The sequence below is a fragment of the Chlorocebus sabaeus genome, chromosome 20 (genome assembly GCF_047675955.1).
Source record: "Chlorocebus sabaeus isolate Y175 chromosome 20, mChlSab1.0.hap1, whole genome shotgun sequence".
Taxonomy (NCBI): Eukaryota; Metazoa; Chordata; class Mammalia; order Primates; family Cercopithecidae; genus Chlorocebus; species Chlorocebus sabaeus.
The window spans coordinates 43,395,842-43,413,452 of record NC_132923.1 but is presented as its reverse complement, the minus strand read 5'-3'; the positions used below and the strand labels follow the sequence as shown (position 1 = coordinate 43,413,452).

Genomic DNA, 17,611 nt, shown 5'->3' with positions numbered 1-17,611 from the left:
CGGTGTCTCGCTCTGTCGCCAGGCTGGAGTGCAGTGGTGAGATCTCGGCTCACTGCAACCTCCGCCTCCTGGGTTCAAGCTATTCACCCGCCTCAGCCTCCCTAGTAGCTGGAATTACAGGCATGTGCCACCACGCCCAGCTAATTTTGTATTTTTAGTAGAGGCAGGGTTTCTGCACATTGGTCAGGCTGGTCTTGAACTCCTGACCTCAGGTGATCTGCCTGCCTCGGCCTCCCAAAGTGCTGTGATTACAGGCTTGAGCCACCATGCCTGGCCTAAAATGTTTTTATAATAATGGTCTACCACCTTTTCTCTTTGAGTTATATTTGTGGCCATATATATAAGTGAGATTAAGAAGAAGGTAAGTAAACCTATTCAGGAATTTGTAATCAATAGGTGTAAAATGAAGAAAAGATCAGGGGAAACTATAGGTAAATATATTGTGGTTGGTTTCACATATGAATGCATGGTAGACTAGACGGTAGACTTACCGATGTTAAACTATTATGAACTGTGGAATTATGAACCAGAAAAATCTTAGCAACTGTCTGATTCAATATCATTTTATTGGTGAAGAAACCTAGACCCAAGGAAGTAAATAAATTGCTCAACTGGTAAGTAGTAGAATTTAAACTAGAACATAAAATCTTAGCTCCTCTGTTGTATCTGCTTTCCCCAGATGCTATTTGCTTAAATTTTTAATATACTATTTGCTTTTGAAATTAGAAAGTAATCATATACAGATAACAATTTTAAATTGCATTCTCATTTGTGTATCAAGAATTATTTCATATATGGTCAGGCACAGTGGTTCATGCTTGTAATCCCAGCATTTTGGCAGGCCAAGGTAAGAGGAACTCTTGAAGCAAGAGTTCAAGACCAGCCTGGGCAATATAGCAAGACCCTGTCTCTACAAAAATACAAGAATTAGCTGGGCATGGTGGTGCATGCCTGTGGTCCCAGCTAGTCGAGAAGCTGAGGTAGGAGGATTGCTTGAGACCAGGAGTTCAAGGCTGCAGTGAGTTCTATGATCATAAGCTCCAGTCGGGGCGACAGAGTGAGATCCTGTCTCTAAAAACAGAATTATTTGAGATATGATTCCGAATGTGGTAATATATGCTTGATCATTTGTTTCTTGTAGTGCTAAGAATGATACGATTAGGAAATGTGATTTTTTTTTTCCCCCACTTCTAGGAGGTGTGATTTGGTTATAGTTTGAAGGTAGAAGTCATTAAGTGCTTACCTTGCTCCTTTATAACTGTCTTTTAAAATTCTGTATTATCCAAACCAACAGAAAGGTGCATATGCTAGTGTAGCACCATATTTGTAAAATTTGGTACGTGTATTGTCTTATCAACTCTATATTTTTTAGAATAAAATTTTATAGGTAAAGCTTCTTTGTGTACCTTGTCAGATCCCAATTCTCTTCCTCTCTCCTCAGAAATGGCAATTATTCTGAAATTCATGTCTATCCTTCTCATCCATGTTTTAAATACTGTCACGTATAGATGCATCTAGAAATATATATATGTTGCTTAGTGTTTTTATGAAAATACTGTTTGCCACTATAATTTGTTTTTCACTAATATTGTTATGAGATGTATCCATACTGATTTATGTGACTCAGGTTTATTTCTTTTAACTATTGTAGTTTTCCAATTATCTTAATATTTCTTAATGTATTTATATATTCTCCTGTTGATGGACATTAAGTTGTTACCATCAAATTCATACAGTTTTTAAAATTTTAAGTTCTGAATGAAAAAGCAACTGCATCCCATGTACATAAGTTTACACGTGTTTGTTTTTAAACTTGCAGTTAAAAAGAGAATTATTTGGCTTTAAATCGTCTCTTTCTAAATACCAGATGAGTAGCTTCTCAAACAAGGAAGACCGTTGCATTGGCTGCTGTGAGGCAAATAAATTGGTGATTTCGGAATTGAGGTACAATTTTCAGAATCTTCAGTTATAGCAAATAGAATGTTTTTTATTGATAATTAAGACCCTCAATTGGCTGAGCGTGGTGGCTCATGCCTGTAATACCAATACTTTGGGAGGCCAAGGTGGGTGGATCACAAGGTCAGGAGTTCGAGACCAGCCTGACCAACATGGTGAAACCTCATCTCTACTAAAAATACAAAAATTAGCCAGGCGTGGTGGTGGCACGTGCCTGTAATCCCCGCTACTTGGGAGGCTGAGGCAGGAGATTCACTTGAACCCGGGAGGCAGAGGTTGCAGTGAGCTGAGATAGTGCCACTGCACTCCAGCCTGAGCATTTTTATTTTATTCCATCAAAAATAAAATAAAATAAAATAAAATAAAATAAAATAACCTTTAATTGAGGAATTTAAAAAATATACAGAAAAGCTCAGAGAATATTATAACAGGTATCTGTGATTCCACAACTAAGAATTGAATCTTCTTAACCAGGATTGATTCTCCTTAAAAGTTGTGGTATTTGTTTTAAATCTGTTTCTCTAAATAAAAAATAAAGCATTACAGGATGAATAATACCCTTTGATCCTTAGACTAGTCCCATTTTTCCCCTAAGTATCCACCATCATGAATTGGATATGTATTTCTCTATTCATTTCTGTGTGTTTACACACATATACACAAATATAAATATACTGTATACTGTGTGCAATTTTGCTTTTTCACTCAGCAGTATTTTAAAAATTCATTCATATTGAGATAGAGTAGATTAACAAATGGATTTGTGTGGTTAGTTACTTTGAATCACTGTGTAAGATTCTGTCCTATAACAGTGTCATAATTTATTTGTTCCTTTATAGGTATCTTGTTTCTATTTTCTGTTACAAACAGTGCTGCAAGGGACATCCTTATACATGTTTTCTTATACATATATATGAGAGTTTCTGTAGTATATATTCCTAAAAGTGAAATTGCTGGGTCATAGAGTGTGTACGTTTTCAATTTTACTAGATACCATCAAGTTTGTAAGGTGACTGAACCAATTTATAATCCTACAATGGTCTATATGAGTTTTCATATCCTGCCTAAAGAGTTGACTAATATCAGAATTCTAATTTTATCAACTTGAAAGGTGAAAAATAGTACAGTAGGAGATATTTTTATAGAATCTAATAATTTTTCACTTCTTTTCTTTTGTGCCAGAATTAAGCTTGCAATAAAAGAGGCAGAAATTCAAAAGCTTCATGCAAACCTGACTGCAAATCAGTTATCTCAGAGTCTTATTACTTGTAATGACAGCCAAGAAAGTAGCAAATTAAGTAGTTTAGAAACAGAACCTGTAAAGCTAGGTGGTCATCAAGTGGGTAAGTATATTGAGTTGTTTTAATAAATTATATTTAGAGTTTTGGATGATAGTTTTTTTAAAAAAAAACTTTAAATTTTTTTTTTAATTTAACAAGTTCAGGGATACATGTGCAGATTGGTTACATAGGTAAGCTTGTGTCATGGAGGTTTGTTTTACAGATTATTTCATCACCCAGGTATTAAGCCTAGTATCCCTTAGTTATTTTTCCTACTCCACTCCCTCCTTCCACCCTCCACCCTCTGATAGACCCCAGTGTGTGTTGTTCCCCTCTATGTGTCCATGTGTTCTCAGATGATAGTTTGTAAAGAACAAATTTATTAACTGTTTGGTTTCTATTATCAAACATACTTGATAATCTATTACTAGTTATGGTCTGATAAGACAGCAGAAGTTATTTCAGAATTATTAGACTTTGTATCACTCTTTAGTGAAGTAAAATTGATATCCAGTAAGACAGTGGTCCCCAACCTTTTTGGCACCAGGGACTGGTTTTGTGGAAGACATTTTTTCCATGGACCAGGGGTGGGGGCAGGGGTGGTTTCAGGATGATTCAAATGCATGACTTTTATTGTGTACTTTATTTATATTATTATTACATTGATGATGAAATAATCATACAACTCATTGTAATGTAGAATCAATGGGAGCCCTGACCTTGTTTTCCTGCAACTAGAAGGTTCCATCTGGGGGTCATGGGAGACAGTGACAGATCATCAGGCATTAGATTCTCATAAGGAGTGAGCAATCTAGATCCTGCGCATGTGCAGTTCATAGCAGGGTTTGTGTTCCTATGGGAATCTAATGCCACAGCTAATCTGACAGGAGGTAGAGCTCAAGCAATAATGCGAGCGGGTGTCATTCACCTGCCACTCACCTCCTACTATGTGACCCGGTTCTTAATAGGCCATGGACTGGTACCAGTCTGTGGCCCAGGGGTTGGGGACCCCTGCAATTAAGATGCACCCATTTTAATATACAGTTTGATACGTTTTGTCAGGTGTTTGTGTTTTAATGTTTAACTCTTGTTACCATCACCACAGTCAAGACATAAGACATCTCCATCAGGATCCCTTTTACTTTTTGCCAGTTAACTTTTAGGCTTAATTTTCTCTTTTTTTTTTTTTTTTTTTTTTTTTTTAAAAAAAAACACAAAACTTTTCTTTAAGTTTAGATTATTGATTTTAGACCTCTTTTCCTTTCTCATCTAAGTATTTAAGGATAGAAACTTCCCTTTAAGCAGTGCTTTGGCTGTATTCCACTACTTTTTTTAATGTGTTGTATTTTCATTTTCATTCAGTTCAAAATAGTTATCTCTTGTGATTTCCTCTTTGACTCACAGGCTGTGTGTGTTTTATTTCCAAATATTTGGAGGTTTTTCCAGATATTTTTGTGTCATTCATGATGACCAGAGAACATACTCTATAGGACTTCATTTATAAGAGTGTTTTGAGACTTGGTTTATTGGCCAGCGTATGATCTATCTTGGTGAATGTTCCAAGTTGGGAATACTAGTAATTAGAGGTGGTAATAAATATAATATATTATAGATTCTCTTACATCAAGAACAAAGCCAATAAAAGGTAGATAGCCTAGAAAGTGAAATATAATGGGTGTAGAGAATTTATGAGAAATGACTACTTATGCAAACCTTGAAGGCAAAGTGTATCTTTTCTTGTTTTCATATCTGTGTGTGTTCTCATGTAATCATCTACATTATGCTTTTTAAAAGCCTTCCTGAAGGCTTGCTTACTGTGCAGTGGGAGATGTGTATGTTTATAGTGGAGAAGGGGCATATTGAAACAACTACCTCTGATAACGCTCAGTAATTTTTTTTTTAGACAGGATCTTGCCATGTGGCCCAGGGTGGTCTTGAATTCAAGTGGCATGCACCTCAGCCTGTGGAATAGCTCAGATAACAGGTGCATGCCACTGTGCCTGGTTACCTTCAGTAATTTTTTAAAAAGCATCATTGAATTCTCATTAGCTAGTTTGGAGAGAAAGACGATGGGGTCAGGAAGGATTCACTCTTTGGAGCTTTTGAACCTGCATCTATGTGCAGTACATAAAAATGTTCTTAATGATCTCAAAGTGTCCAAATAAATTTTATGATTACCTTCAGTTTAAGGAAAGAGAGCAACTTAAAAAATTTTTTTTACAATGATTTCTACTAAAAAATGGAAGTTAAAAGGTGGAGAAGGATTCTTACATTTCTGGTACAAAGGAATAGTCTTAGCTACCTAGAAAAATGAGTAATTCAGAACTTTTTTCATCTTTGTTATGTATTTAATTTAGAGAGCACATTACTTATTCCCTGATTTCCTTAATGAATGTCTCATTCTTTGTCCCTTTTAGTACTCTTTAGATCAGAAACTAAATTTTATGACTAAATCTTTCAACTAAGTAGGTTTTTATTCTTGAAGTCTTATTCAGAAGAATTTTCCTTTTATGTTTATTAGCAGAAAGCGTAAAAGATCAAAATCAACATACTATGAACAAGCAATATGAAAAAGAGAGGCAAAGACTTGTTACTGGAATAGAAGAGCTACGTACTAAGCTGATACAAATAGAAGCTGAAAATTCTGATTTGAGGGTTAACATGGCTCACAGAACTAGTCAGTTTCAGCTGATTCAAGAGGAGCTGCTAGAGAAAGCTTCAAACTCCAGCAAACTGGAAAGTGAAGTAAGTTTGGAATTAGCTTGGTGTATATATATTAATTTTTGAACTAGAACAAAAGGTGTTATTTTATGATTTTATAAAAATTATATGTTTATATCCAGAGTTAAAGTTTTTTAAAAATGGTACCACATAAGTTACAAATTATTTTAAAATTACATTTGGAAACCTTTGTATTTTAACTTATGTTATTAAAAGTAGGAAAAACTCTGTAGTGGGTAAAAGGTCTCAAATTTGGTGGAAATAATATTGCATTGCAGCCTATTATTTCTTCCATAGTATAAGTTAATGTGGTTAATATACATTTATAAGTAGACTTTGGATTATGCTGTTGGAAGAAAAGGAGTGATAATAAAGGATTTTAAATTTTAGCAAACCCCCAACCACCTAGGAAGCCTGTTTAATATGCATATTTCTGGGTCCTGTTCCTGCAGTTTCTGATTCAGTATATATGGGCACAAGAGTCTGCTTTTTTCTTTTCTTTTTCTTTTCTTTTTTTTTTCTTAGAGACAGGGTCTTGCTCTGTTGCCCAATCTGGAGTGCAGTGGTGAGATCATAGCTCACTGTAACTTTGAACTTCTGGGCTCAAGCCATTCTTCTGCCTCAATCTTCCAAGTAGTTGAGACTGCAGACATGTGTCACTATGTCCAGCTAATTTTTTAAATTTTTTGTTTGTGGAGACAGTCGCCGTGTTGCCCAGGCTGGTCTCGAACTCCTGGTCTCAGGTGATCCCCACCTCAGTATCCCAAAAGGCTGGGATTACAGGAGTGAGCCACCACACCTAGCCAGAGTCTGTATTTGTATTTTTTGTGTATTTCTGCTGTTTAAAGAATCTGTATTTTTAAACAGTTGCATGTAAACCTGAAACGACTACACAAGGAATTCCATTCTGAAAAGGGGATAATGAGTGTTTTGTGAATATCTTGTCTTCATTTTCACTAAGGACAGGATAAGGGTGCCTCATTAGGTAATTGTGGACCAGGACCACGTGGGTGTATCTTATACTCTACCTTCAAACCAGAGGCTGCAGTCATCTATAGGTACACTTTTTAAATACCTGCTTTCTCAGTTTAAAGTCTATAGCCAAGGCTGAGGAAAAGAACTATAAAATAGGAACTTATGTTAATAATGGAGATGGAGATTTAGACAGTTTATAATTATAGCTACCAGTTTACTTAGGAAATTGCCAAATACTGGGATTAATAAGTTTTTTAAATTACAAAAATAGCACAGTCTTGTTAATGTAAAAGAGGAAAAAGAAGAAAGTGAACCATTGATAGTTCTACCACCAGAAATAACTGCTGATACCATTTTATTGTACTTATTTCAGTCTTTAACAGCTACTTAAAAATAGATTAGGGCATTGTCCTTTTTGGATATAGGGGTCTGAATTAAATGACTTATGTTTAACATGGATAGATAGAAGTGATCCTTTGTTTTCACTATTTGTTTTTCTTCTAAATTGTCACTTATTTTTTAAAATACTTATGTTGGTTAAAAAGTTACTCACTTTGCATCCTAAATGTTTATAACTGTAAGTTTGCCCAATTTATCTAGACACAATGTATTTGAACTTTGAAAAGAGTAGCAGGTGTTTGATCTTAGGATACAAAGTCATTACCTTTAAAAAATAATTTTACATTTCTTTCAATGTGTTTTCAGATGACAAAGAAATGTTCTCAACTTTTAACTCTTGAGAAACAGCTGGAAGAAAAGATAGTTGCTTATTCCTCTATTGCTGCAAAAAATGCAGAACTAGAACAGGAGCTTATGGTAAAACTTATCTTTGTTGCTTCAGATTTACTGTGATTTTTAGGCACTTAATTTGTGATAGCACATTTGTTTTAGCATCATTATTATAAAATATATAGCACAGTATAAGTTCTACTAAACTCTTCTGATCATTTCTTGTTTGCATTTTTAAGTTAATAGGCTTATATGGCAAGTTATCCAAGTTTTCTCATTTTATCCTAATGGTATTGAAGATAATGGTAGTTCTTTGATATGCTTCTTGATATTTAAAATAGTTTAAATCTTCTCATCTTGATAAAGTATTTTTAACCATTTTGTTAAAGTTTGAAGTATAAACTACTGTGGTTCTTTAAAGAATGGAGTATGACATATTTAATGCTTGACTAATGTACTTTTATGTAAAACTGCTTTTCAATTATACTTTTTTTTTTTTTTGTGAGACAAAGTCTCACTCTGTGGTTCAGGCTGCGGTGCAGTGGCACAATCATGGCTCACTATAGCCTTGGCCTCCCAGGCTTCCCCCTGAGCTTCCCCAGAAGCTATAACCACAGGCACATGCCACACACCTACTTAGCTAATTTTTTGTATTTTTCATAGAGATGGGGTCTTGCCGTGTTGCCCAGGCTGGTCTTAAACTCCTGGGCTCAAGCAATCTGCCTGTCTTGGCCTCCCAAATCAATTATACTCTTTTAAAGTGTTTTGTGTTTCTAGGAAAAGAATGAAAAGATAAGGAGTCTAGAAACCAATATTAATACAGAGCATGAGAAAATTTGTTTAGCCTTTGAAAAAGCAAAGAAAATTCACTTGGAACAGCATAAAGAAATGGAAAAGCAGATTGAAAGAGTAAGTAATACATATTTAGAATATGAGTGCTGAAAAGAAACATTACAAGCCCCAGCATTTTTTATTTTGTAGATGAGGACACAAAGAGACACAAAAGTTAGTGGCAAGAGCTGTAATTAAAACCCCAATCTTTCTGAATAATTTTTCACTACTTTAACAGAATATAGTATGCCTTCTGTTTCAGCTGTAATCATTATTTTTGACATTATTAAAGTAATTCTGTAGACTCCATTTCCCTAAAAATATCAGTTGCTTAAAGATTGATTGAGAGGAAAAAGCAGAATAATAGAAGCACTCTTGACCTTGGGTTAAAAGTAGAAAAGAAAATGTGAGACCAAAAATGCAAGACGCAGTAAAAAAAATAGATACGGTAGTCCCTGCTTATCCATGGGAGAGACATTCCAAGACCTTCAGTGGATGCCTGAAACCACAAATAGTACTGAACCCTTACAGTTTTTCCTATACATACATATCTATTATAAAGCTTGATTTATAAATTAGGCACAGTGAGAGATTAGCAACAATTCTAATAAAATCGAACTATTATAACAAAATACTGTCATAAAAGTTATATGAAAACTTGTTCTCATAGAAGTGTGTTCTCTCTCTTATGCCCTAGTGCCTCCTTTGCACTTTTTTTTTTTTTTTTTTTTTTTTTTTTTTTTGAGACAGAGTTTTGCTTTGTAGGCCAGGCTGGAGTGCAGTGGCGTGATCTTGGCTCACTGCGACCTCCGCCTCCTGGGTTCAAGCGATTCTCCTGCCTCAGCCTCCTGAGTAGCTGGGATTACAGGTGCATGCTACCAATCCTGGCTAATTTTTTATGTTTAGTAGATACAGGGTTTCACCATGTTGGTCAGGCTGATGTCAAACTTCTGACCTCGTGATCTGCCTGGCTCAGCCTCTCAACGTGCTGGGACTACAGGCGTGGGCCACTGTGCTCAGCCTCCTTTGCACTTTTATGAATGTAGGTTCTATGAGGCATCTTCTTTGAGAATAGCCTAGTTTCGCTGCAATTGAAGACTTACTTTGGATGGTATCCTTTCTCCTTAATCAGCTTCTTCATCTCTGCTGGAAATGTGACAGCAACTGCTTCATCAGCAGACACAGCTTCTCCAGTAATTTTAACATTTTTCAGTCTAAACCTATTCTTGAATCTGTGTAATTATTCCTTATTTGCAATAAATGACTTGGTGTCACTTGTTTCAGGGGATTCTTGCTGAAGTCTTAATATATACTCAGTACTTTCTGGTGCAACACATTGCAGTCAGTTGGAACATGTTTTCTGTTAATGCCTTCCACTTACAAATTTAATGCCTTTTCTATTTTAACTAAGCACTTATACATTGTGGTTGTAACTTTTGTACTTTGAGGTCCAACTGCCCTACTCGCATGAATTTATTTTTCTTTCTTCACGATTTCGTGGATAGATTTGTTCTTTATTGTAGATCTTAGCAACCTCAGCATGCATTTTTTTTTTCTCTCCTTATTAAGAACCTTCACCTTTTCACTTAAAGGAAGCACGTTATGTCTTCTCTTTGACATATCCAAATTGGATCTGCATCCAGATAGCATCACTACTCTTTTGCTTTGGGGCCATTATTAAGTAAAATAAGAGTTCCTTGAACACAGGCATTATGATACCATGGCTGTTGATCTGATAACCAAGATGGCTACTAAGTGACTAACGAGCAGGTAGCTTATACAGCATGGAAAATGGATCATTCTTGTCCAGAGCTGGACATAGTGGGACATCATGAGATTTCATCACACTACTCACAACTGCAATTCAAAATGTATCAATTGTTTGTTTGTGGAATTTTCCATTTAGTATTTTCAGATCAGGGTTGACTGCAGGTAACTGAACTGTGGAAAGTGAAACCACGAATACCACGGGGCTGCTGTAATTTAGATGAGCTTAACAGAAGAATGGAGCAGACAAGAGGAAAAAGACAGTGAACTTGAATGTAGATTAATAGATATTATTCAGTCTGAGCAACAGAGAAAAAATTTTTTTTTCAAGAAAAGAAAGATTTATAAAAAAAATTCAACAAAGCCTCAGGGATATATGGGGAAGGACCTATCAGAAGGTCTGATATTCTTGTCTTCAGAGTCAAAGGAGAGAATGAGATTAGTGCAGGAAAATATTTGAAGGAATAGTGTCTGAAAGCTTCACAAATTTGATGAAGGAAATAAATTTACAAATTTAAGAAAATCAAAGAGGATAGTGTCAAAGAAAACTACTTCTAGACACATCAAAATCCTTGCCAAAAACTAAAACAAAAAACTTTGAAAGCACCCAGAGATAAATGACACTGCATGTAAGGGAACAAATGTTAAAATTACTGCAGATTTCTCATCAAAAACTATGGACGTAAGAAGACAGAACAACATTTTTTAAATGCTGAAAGAGAAAAAACTGTCAATTTATTTTATATCCAGCAAAAATATTCTCTGGGAATGAAGGTAAAATAAAGACATTCTTAGATAAGGACAGCATAGAGAATGTGTCACCAGCAGACTTGTTCTAAAATAAATGCTAAAGAAAATTCCTCACAGAAAAAAAATACCTGAGAGAAACTTGGGACCTCAGGAATAAAGGAAGAACAATGAAAACAGTAAATATTTGGTAAATATAGGATTTTTATAATATCTATGGCTGTTGAAAGAAGAAATTATAACATTTACTGATCAGGTATGTTGATATAATACATGTGACAACTACAGTGTAAAGGGGGAGATATAAAGGGGCCTATATTCTTAGTTTCTACATTTTGCTTTTTTTTCTTCAGCCTTTAAGTTCAGGGGTACACGTATAGGAGGTGCAGGTTTGTTACACAGGTAAACATGTGCCCTAGTGGTTTGCTGCACAGATCATCCCGTCACTTAGGTATTGAGCCCAGCATCCATTAGCTATTCTTCCTGATGCTCCCTCTCTCCCATCCCACTCCCCTATAGGCCTCAATATGTGTTGTTCCTACCCATGTGTTTGTGTGTTCTCATCATTCAGCACCCACTTATAAGTGAGAACATGCAGTATTTGGTTTTCTGTTCCTGTGTTAGTTTGCTGAGGATAATGGCTTCCAACTCCATCCGTGTCCCTGTAAAGGAAATGATCTCATTCGTTTTTATGGCTGCATAGTATTCCATAGTATATATGTACCACATTTTCTTTATCCAGTCTATCACTGGTGGGCATTTAGGTTGATTCCATGTCTTTTCTATTGTGAATAGTGCTGCAATGAACATACATATGCATGTATCTTTATAATAGAATGATTTACATTCCTGTGGGTATATACCCAGTAATGGGATTGCTGGGTCAAATTATATTTCTGCCTCTAGGTCTTTGAGGAAATGCTACACCGCCTTCCACAGTGGTAGAACTAATTTACACTCCCATCAGCAGTGTAAAAGTGTTCCTTTTCTCTGCAACCTCTCCAGCATCTGTTTGTTTTTTGACTTTTTAATCATTGCCATTCTGACTGGCATGAGATGGTGTCTCATTGTGGTTTCAATTTGCATTTCTTGAACGATCAGCAATGTTGAGCTTTTTTTTTCGTACGTTAGTTGTCCACATGTATGTCTTCTTTTGAGAAGTGTCCATTCATGGCAAGTGATTTCATTTCTTCCTTAAAAAGAGAGAAGCTGAAGACAATTTGGCAAAATACAAAAATCTATGTAATTTCAATTATAGTTTCACATGTATTTAATATTTAAAATGTTTCTAAATTTTACAATATTTAATGTGAAAATTCTGTTTTCGTGTTTAGCTTGAAGCTCAACTAGAGAAAAAGGATCAACAATTTAAAGAACAAGAAAAGACTATGTCCATGTTGCAACAAGATATAATATGCAAACAGCATCATCTTGAATCACTAGATAGACTCTTGACAGAAAGCAAAGGGGTAAAATCATCCTTATAAAAGTACTATTTAGAAGTTGACTAGTATTTTATGTCTATAACTTGCCTTTAAATCTAATCAAATCAGTTAACAGGCTGTTACTAATGCTAAAATGTTTATTTGCATACTTTTCTTACTGTTTTTAGGAAATGGAAAAGGAAAATATGAAGAAAGATGAAGCTTTAAAAGCATTACAGAACCAAGTATCTGAAGAAACAATCAAGGCTAGTATGCTAATACTTTATTTTTCTTTCTTTCCTTTTTTTTTTTTTTTTTTTTAGCAGAATCTCTGTCATTTGCCTAGGCCAGAGTGTAGTGGCATGATGATAACTCAGTGCAGCCTTGAACTCCTGAACTCAAGTCATCCTCCCACACCCGCCTCCTGAGTAGCTAGGACAAGTGTGCTCCAACATGCCTGGCTGATTATTTTTTTCTTTTTGGAGACATTCTTGTGGCTTTTTTACGTTTCTCTATAGATTGTAAACATTGTATAGATAAAAGGCAATTCAGAGCTGAAGATTTGACCTGACTCAATGAACTTAGTTTCTTTAAATGTATTTTCTTTAGTGCAAATTCTGATCTTGATTACTTGATAGTTAATCATCTAGTTCGTAGGTTATCTAGCCTCTTTTTGTCTTAAAACAATTTTTATAACCCTAAAAATTGTTTTAAATTTTAGCTATAATTGCTACTTATTAGCATTACGCCCCCTCCAAAAAAAAATTACCAGAGGAAGTGTAGAAAGAGAAAACTAAAAGTGATTCACTTTTGCTTTATTTTACCTGTTGGCTTGTAAGATTAATTGAGATAAAGCTAGAATTTCTAGCTAAAATATGGCTTTCTGGCTAGTATATCTTCATGGTTAAAAACATGGGCTTTGCTGTTAAATTGGGTTTCAGTGTGGCTTCAAGTGCTTACCGACTCACTGTAACCTTAGCCAGGTTATTTAACTCTTTGAATTTTAATTTCTTCATCCGCAAAATAGGAATGACAATACCCTAGAAGAGCATTAGTGTGAGAATTAAATATAACAGGGTATATAAGGTGCTGAGTTGCCCAAAGTTTTGTAACTAATTGCTATGTATTTAATATTTTCTCTTTTGCATTTTTGGTGTTAAACATAGGTCCAAATATGCTATGACCTTTATTCTGTCATATGTAGCTTGAATATAAAAGATTTGTTTTAAAGATACGATGTTATATTTTGCCTACTATTCTGTTTTGAATTCATTTTGTGACTGTGTATGCCCATATAGACATATGTTTATTCATAACTATTCCTGTAGTATTCACCAAAACTCTTAACGTTTAATGCAGTCAGTTCATTTCCCTGTGTTAGAATAGCCCCAAATTTCAATTAATATTAAAAAATGATTACTGTACAGAGATTGTAGGCATGAAATACTTTTATTAGATAAAACTCATGTAGCCACTTAACTCCTGCTTTTCATTAAACTACCTAACATAACTAGGCAGTCATCTGGTAAGGTATTTCCATATGTTAATAGCCAGATGAGATGAAAAAGAAATCAGCAAAAGAATGAATAATGATGTTGGATTTTATTCGTTTAACATCTTTAGTAGGTTTGCTGTTTAGGGAAAAATCAAAATGAGGAAGAAATATAGAAGTCAGATTCCTATGATTTAAGCTATATTGACTGATTCTATACATAAGTTATCTATAGCAGCAAAACAGAAGCCTGAAGTCTACTTCTGTCCTCCTGATTACGTCATTACTACCTTCCTTTCATGACTTTTGTTCATGTCTCTCAACATGCTTCAACTTGTTCTCTGCAAAAGAAACATGAATTTTTTTTATCTATAGAAGAGTTATAAGGATCAGTTTAAAGTTGTATCACTTAAGCTAACAGGTTGATGATAAAATTCTGAACTAGTAACAAGAAATCAGTAAAGTAAACCAGTTGTTACCTGCTGTTAAATAGAAAATTGAAAAGGTGCTTATTAGATTTACAGATTTTATTTCTTTTGTTTTGTTTTTCTTTTATTTTCTACTTTGGATTCCCCAAAACTCCCACAAAGAAAGTCTTACAAGAAGAACTTACCTTCTTTTTTTGAAAATGCATAGCCTAGGGCCCTATCTGGTTGTCTCCAGACTGTGCACCTGAGGAGCTTCTTTGGTTCAGCAGAGTGATGTTTGTTTTTGTTTTGATTTCATTTATTTATACAAACATACACACACATTTGCAAGTGGTTTGTATACAATGCAAGATGTTTATCTGTATGAGATTCAGACTTTCAAACTCTGTTCAAATAAGAAATTCAATAGAGTAGTGGATGTTTTGGGTTTTTATTAATTGTTTATTAGCTATAATTGATTCCTAATTTATTTTTTAAAATTTCAGGCCCACAGAAAAATTGAAACAATAGTGTACTCCTCACCTAGATTCACTCTCTGTTAAACTCTGTTAAACTCTAGGTACACTCACTTTATCTCTCTCTACACATACACACGCTTGCATGCTTGTGTGTGTCCCTACCAACCCACCTCCCTTTTGCCAAACAGCCTGAGAGAAGGTTACAGATATCATAATACTTTACCCCTTTAATATTTAACATGCATCTCCTGTGAACAGAGAATTTCTCCTGCGTGACCACACCACCACTATGCTACAGAGAAAGTCAACATTAATTCAGTAATATCATTCAACACTGTGCATACTAAGATTTCCCCAATTACTTAAAATTGTCCTTTATAGCCTTGCTACTCAAAGCATGGTCTGTGAACTAGCAGCATCAGCATCACCTGGAAGCTTGTTACATTTGAAGAGTATCTAGCCATGCCCCAGACCTGGGACTAAAGTGAATCAAGTATGATGACACAAAATTTAAGGAGACACTCTTAGGATTATATACCTTATCTAAGGTGATGACTGTCAGATCTCATTATTTTAAGGGCGTATATTTCATTGATAATTAGCAAACAAACTTTGGAGTCTTTGAGGGTCTTGGGGACTGTGTGAATGTCCTGTTCCTCAATAACCTTACGATCAATGGCTTTCATATCTAATGATGAATCTTGCCCAAATGAGTTATTACACTGTTAACTATTAGGTAGTGATATTCTGACAGAATCATAGATTTTATTTATTTTTTCTCTGTGTGAAGGATGATACAAGTCCCAATGCCCATTCTCTTTCATAAAAAAGAAAATGTATTTATAAGTTTCATAAAACAAATATTAGTTAAAAATTATTACTAAGGCAGCAGTTTATTAACAAAGATAGTCATTCAGAATTACAGATTTTTTAGCTGTTAATGGTTTCATACACAGACTATAAGGGTGGTGTTCAAAAACTCTTATAAGATTCCCTTTTTAGAAATAAGAGTGGCAAAGATAATTTCATGATGTAGAATAGAATCTGCAAGAGGGAATGTTTTTTCTCATTTTTTCATCTGCTAAGAAATCTAAGATTTCTTTCACTTTTTCAAGACTGCTTGCTATAACATTATTAGCATTAAGAGGAAGAATACCATTGAGAAGCTCAAATTTACAATAAAGAAAACAAGGAGTAAGGCAAGAATCTTATTGATAGCTGGGATGTGGAGCATGTATGCAATACATGGGCCTTGAACTAAAAGTACCGAATTTGAGTTGCTCTTTGGTATTAAGGTAGTAAAGCAGTGGCAACTATATGAACACTTGGACCAAGTTAAATTGCTGCCTTTCTGAAAATATTTTCACTGTTTCAAAGCAAAGAAGGTTTCACTTCTTTTTTCCTAGCTGACAAATTATAATTTCTTAGTAATTTCAGCATTTCAAAATATTCTCATTAAGGCCAGGCAAGGTGGCTCACACCTGTAATCTCAGCACTTTGAGAGGCCAAGGCGGGTGGATCACCTGAGGTCAGGAGTTTAAGACCAGTCTGGCCAACATGGCAAAACCTGCTCTCTACTAAAAATACAAAAATCAGCAAGGCGTGGTGGTGCATACCTGTAATCCCAGCTACTCAGGAGGCTGAGGCAGGAGAATTGCGTGAACCTGGGAGGTGGAGGTTGCATTGAGCCAAGATTGCACCACTGCACTCCAGCCTCGGCTACAGAGCAAGACTTTGTCTCAAAAAAAAAAAAAAAAAAAAAAAAACTCACTTGAACATCGTTAACAGTACGCTAGTTTGTACTCATTTTCCTATTTTTCTTATTCAAGGAGGCTTAAGAAGTAGGTTTAAATACCACTTACCTTTTAAAGAGAAGGTTTTAAGGTGTTTGGCCTACAGATTCTTGACAGTTGGCCCCAGTTTATCTTGTCAATTGTGGCTCCCAAATAACGATTTCCTACAAATTAATCTTATTACCCTAGGCTCTTGCCAACTTCTCACCACTCCCTTTCACAGGGCCTTGCTTCTAAGCATACTCCCTTTTCCTGGAATGCCCTTCTAAACTTGTCCAACTCTTTATTTATTCTTCAGGATTCCATCCCTCGGTTTTCTATTTGGTTTCCTCATTTGCAATGAAGAATTAGTTTACTCAATAAATATCTTCTATAATGGCATTTTATATCCTAAGTAGGACTGTATATTCACTATTTGAAGCACTGAGGTAACGTTAGGAGATAAATCTGTAAAATATTGAGTATATCGGTGTTTTTCTTTTTTTCTTGCTTAGGTTAGGCAACTAGATTCAGCATTGGAAATTTGTAAGGAAGAACTTGTCTTGCATTTGAATCAATTGGAAGGAAATAAGGAAAAGTTTGAAAAACAGTTAAAGAAGAAATCTGAAGAGGTAAATTAACATTTACTTTATATATAGCGTATATTTCAAGTGATTTTTTTTTTAAAGACGCATGAGATGTAGGACAAAAAAAAAAAAAAATATATATATATATATATATATATGTATATATCTTTCTTTCTTTCTTTCGAGACGGCGTCTCCCTGTGTCGTCCAGGCTGGAGTACAGTGTCACAATCTTGGCTCACTTGAACCTCTGCCTCCTGGGTTCAAGCAATTCTTGTGCCTTAGCCTCCTGTGTAGCTAGGATTACAGGTATGCACTACCACGCCTGGCTAATTTTTGTATTTTTAGTAGAGACAGAATTTCACTGTGTTGGCCAGGCTGGCCTTGAACTCCTGGCCTCAAGTAATCCACCCACCTCAGCCTCCCAAAGTGTTGGGATTACAGG

At 35.2% G+C, this 17,611-nt stretch overlaps 1 protein-coding gene across 6 annotated transcripts in view; it reads left to right on the top strand.

Moving 5' to 3' along the window:
- The window catches only part of CCDC18 (coiled-coil domain containing 18), a 109,953-nt gene that overhangs the window by 28,553 nt on the left and 63,789 nt on the right, over positions 1–17,611 (top strand). For 4 of the 6 annotated variants that reach the window (XM_073008570.1, XM_073008572.1, XM_073008567.1 and 1 more), the window contains exons 10-17: positions 1,820–1,944; positions 3,139–3,299; positions 5,758–5,981; positions 7,638–7,748; positions 8,439–8,570; positions 12,341–12,475; positions 12,619–12,696; positions 17,096–17,212. In XM_073008570.1, coding sequence (XP_072864671.1) covers positions 1,820–1,944; positions 3,139–3,299; positions 5,758–5,981; positions 7,638–7,748; positions 8,439–8,570; positions 12,341–12,475; positions 12,619–12,696; positions 17,096–17,212 — 1,083 coding nt within the window. The remainder of the gene's footprint in view (positions 1–1,819; positions 1,945–3,138; positions 3,300–5,757; positions 5,982–7,637; positions 7,749–8,438; positions 8,571–12,340; positions 12,476–12,618; positions 12,697–17,095; positions 17,213–17,611) is intronic. The other 2 variants (XM_073008571.1, XM_073008569.1) reach the window with 2 other exon arrangements.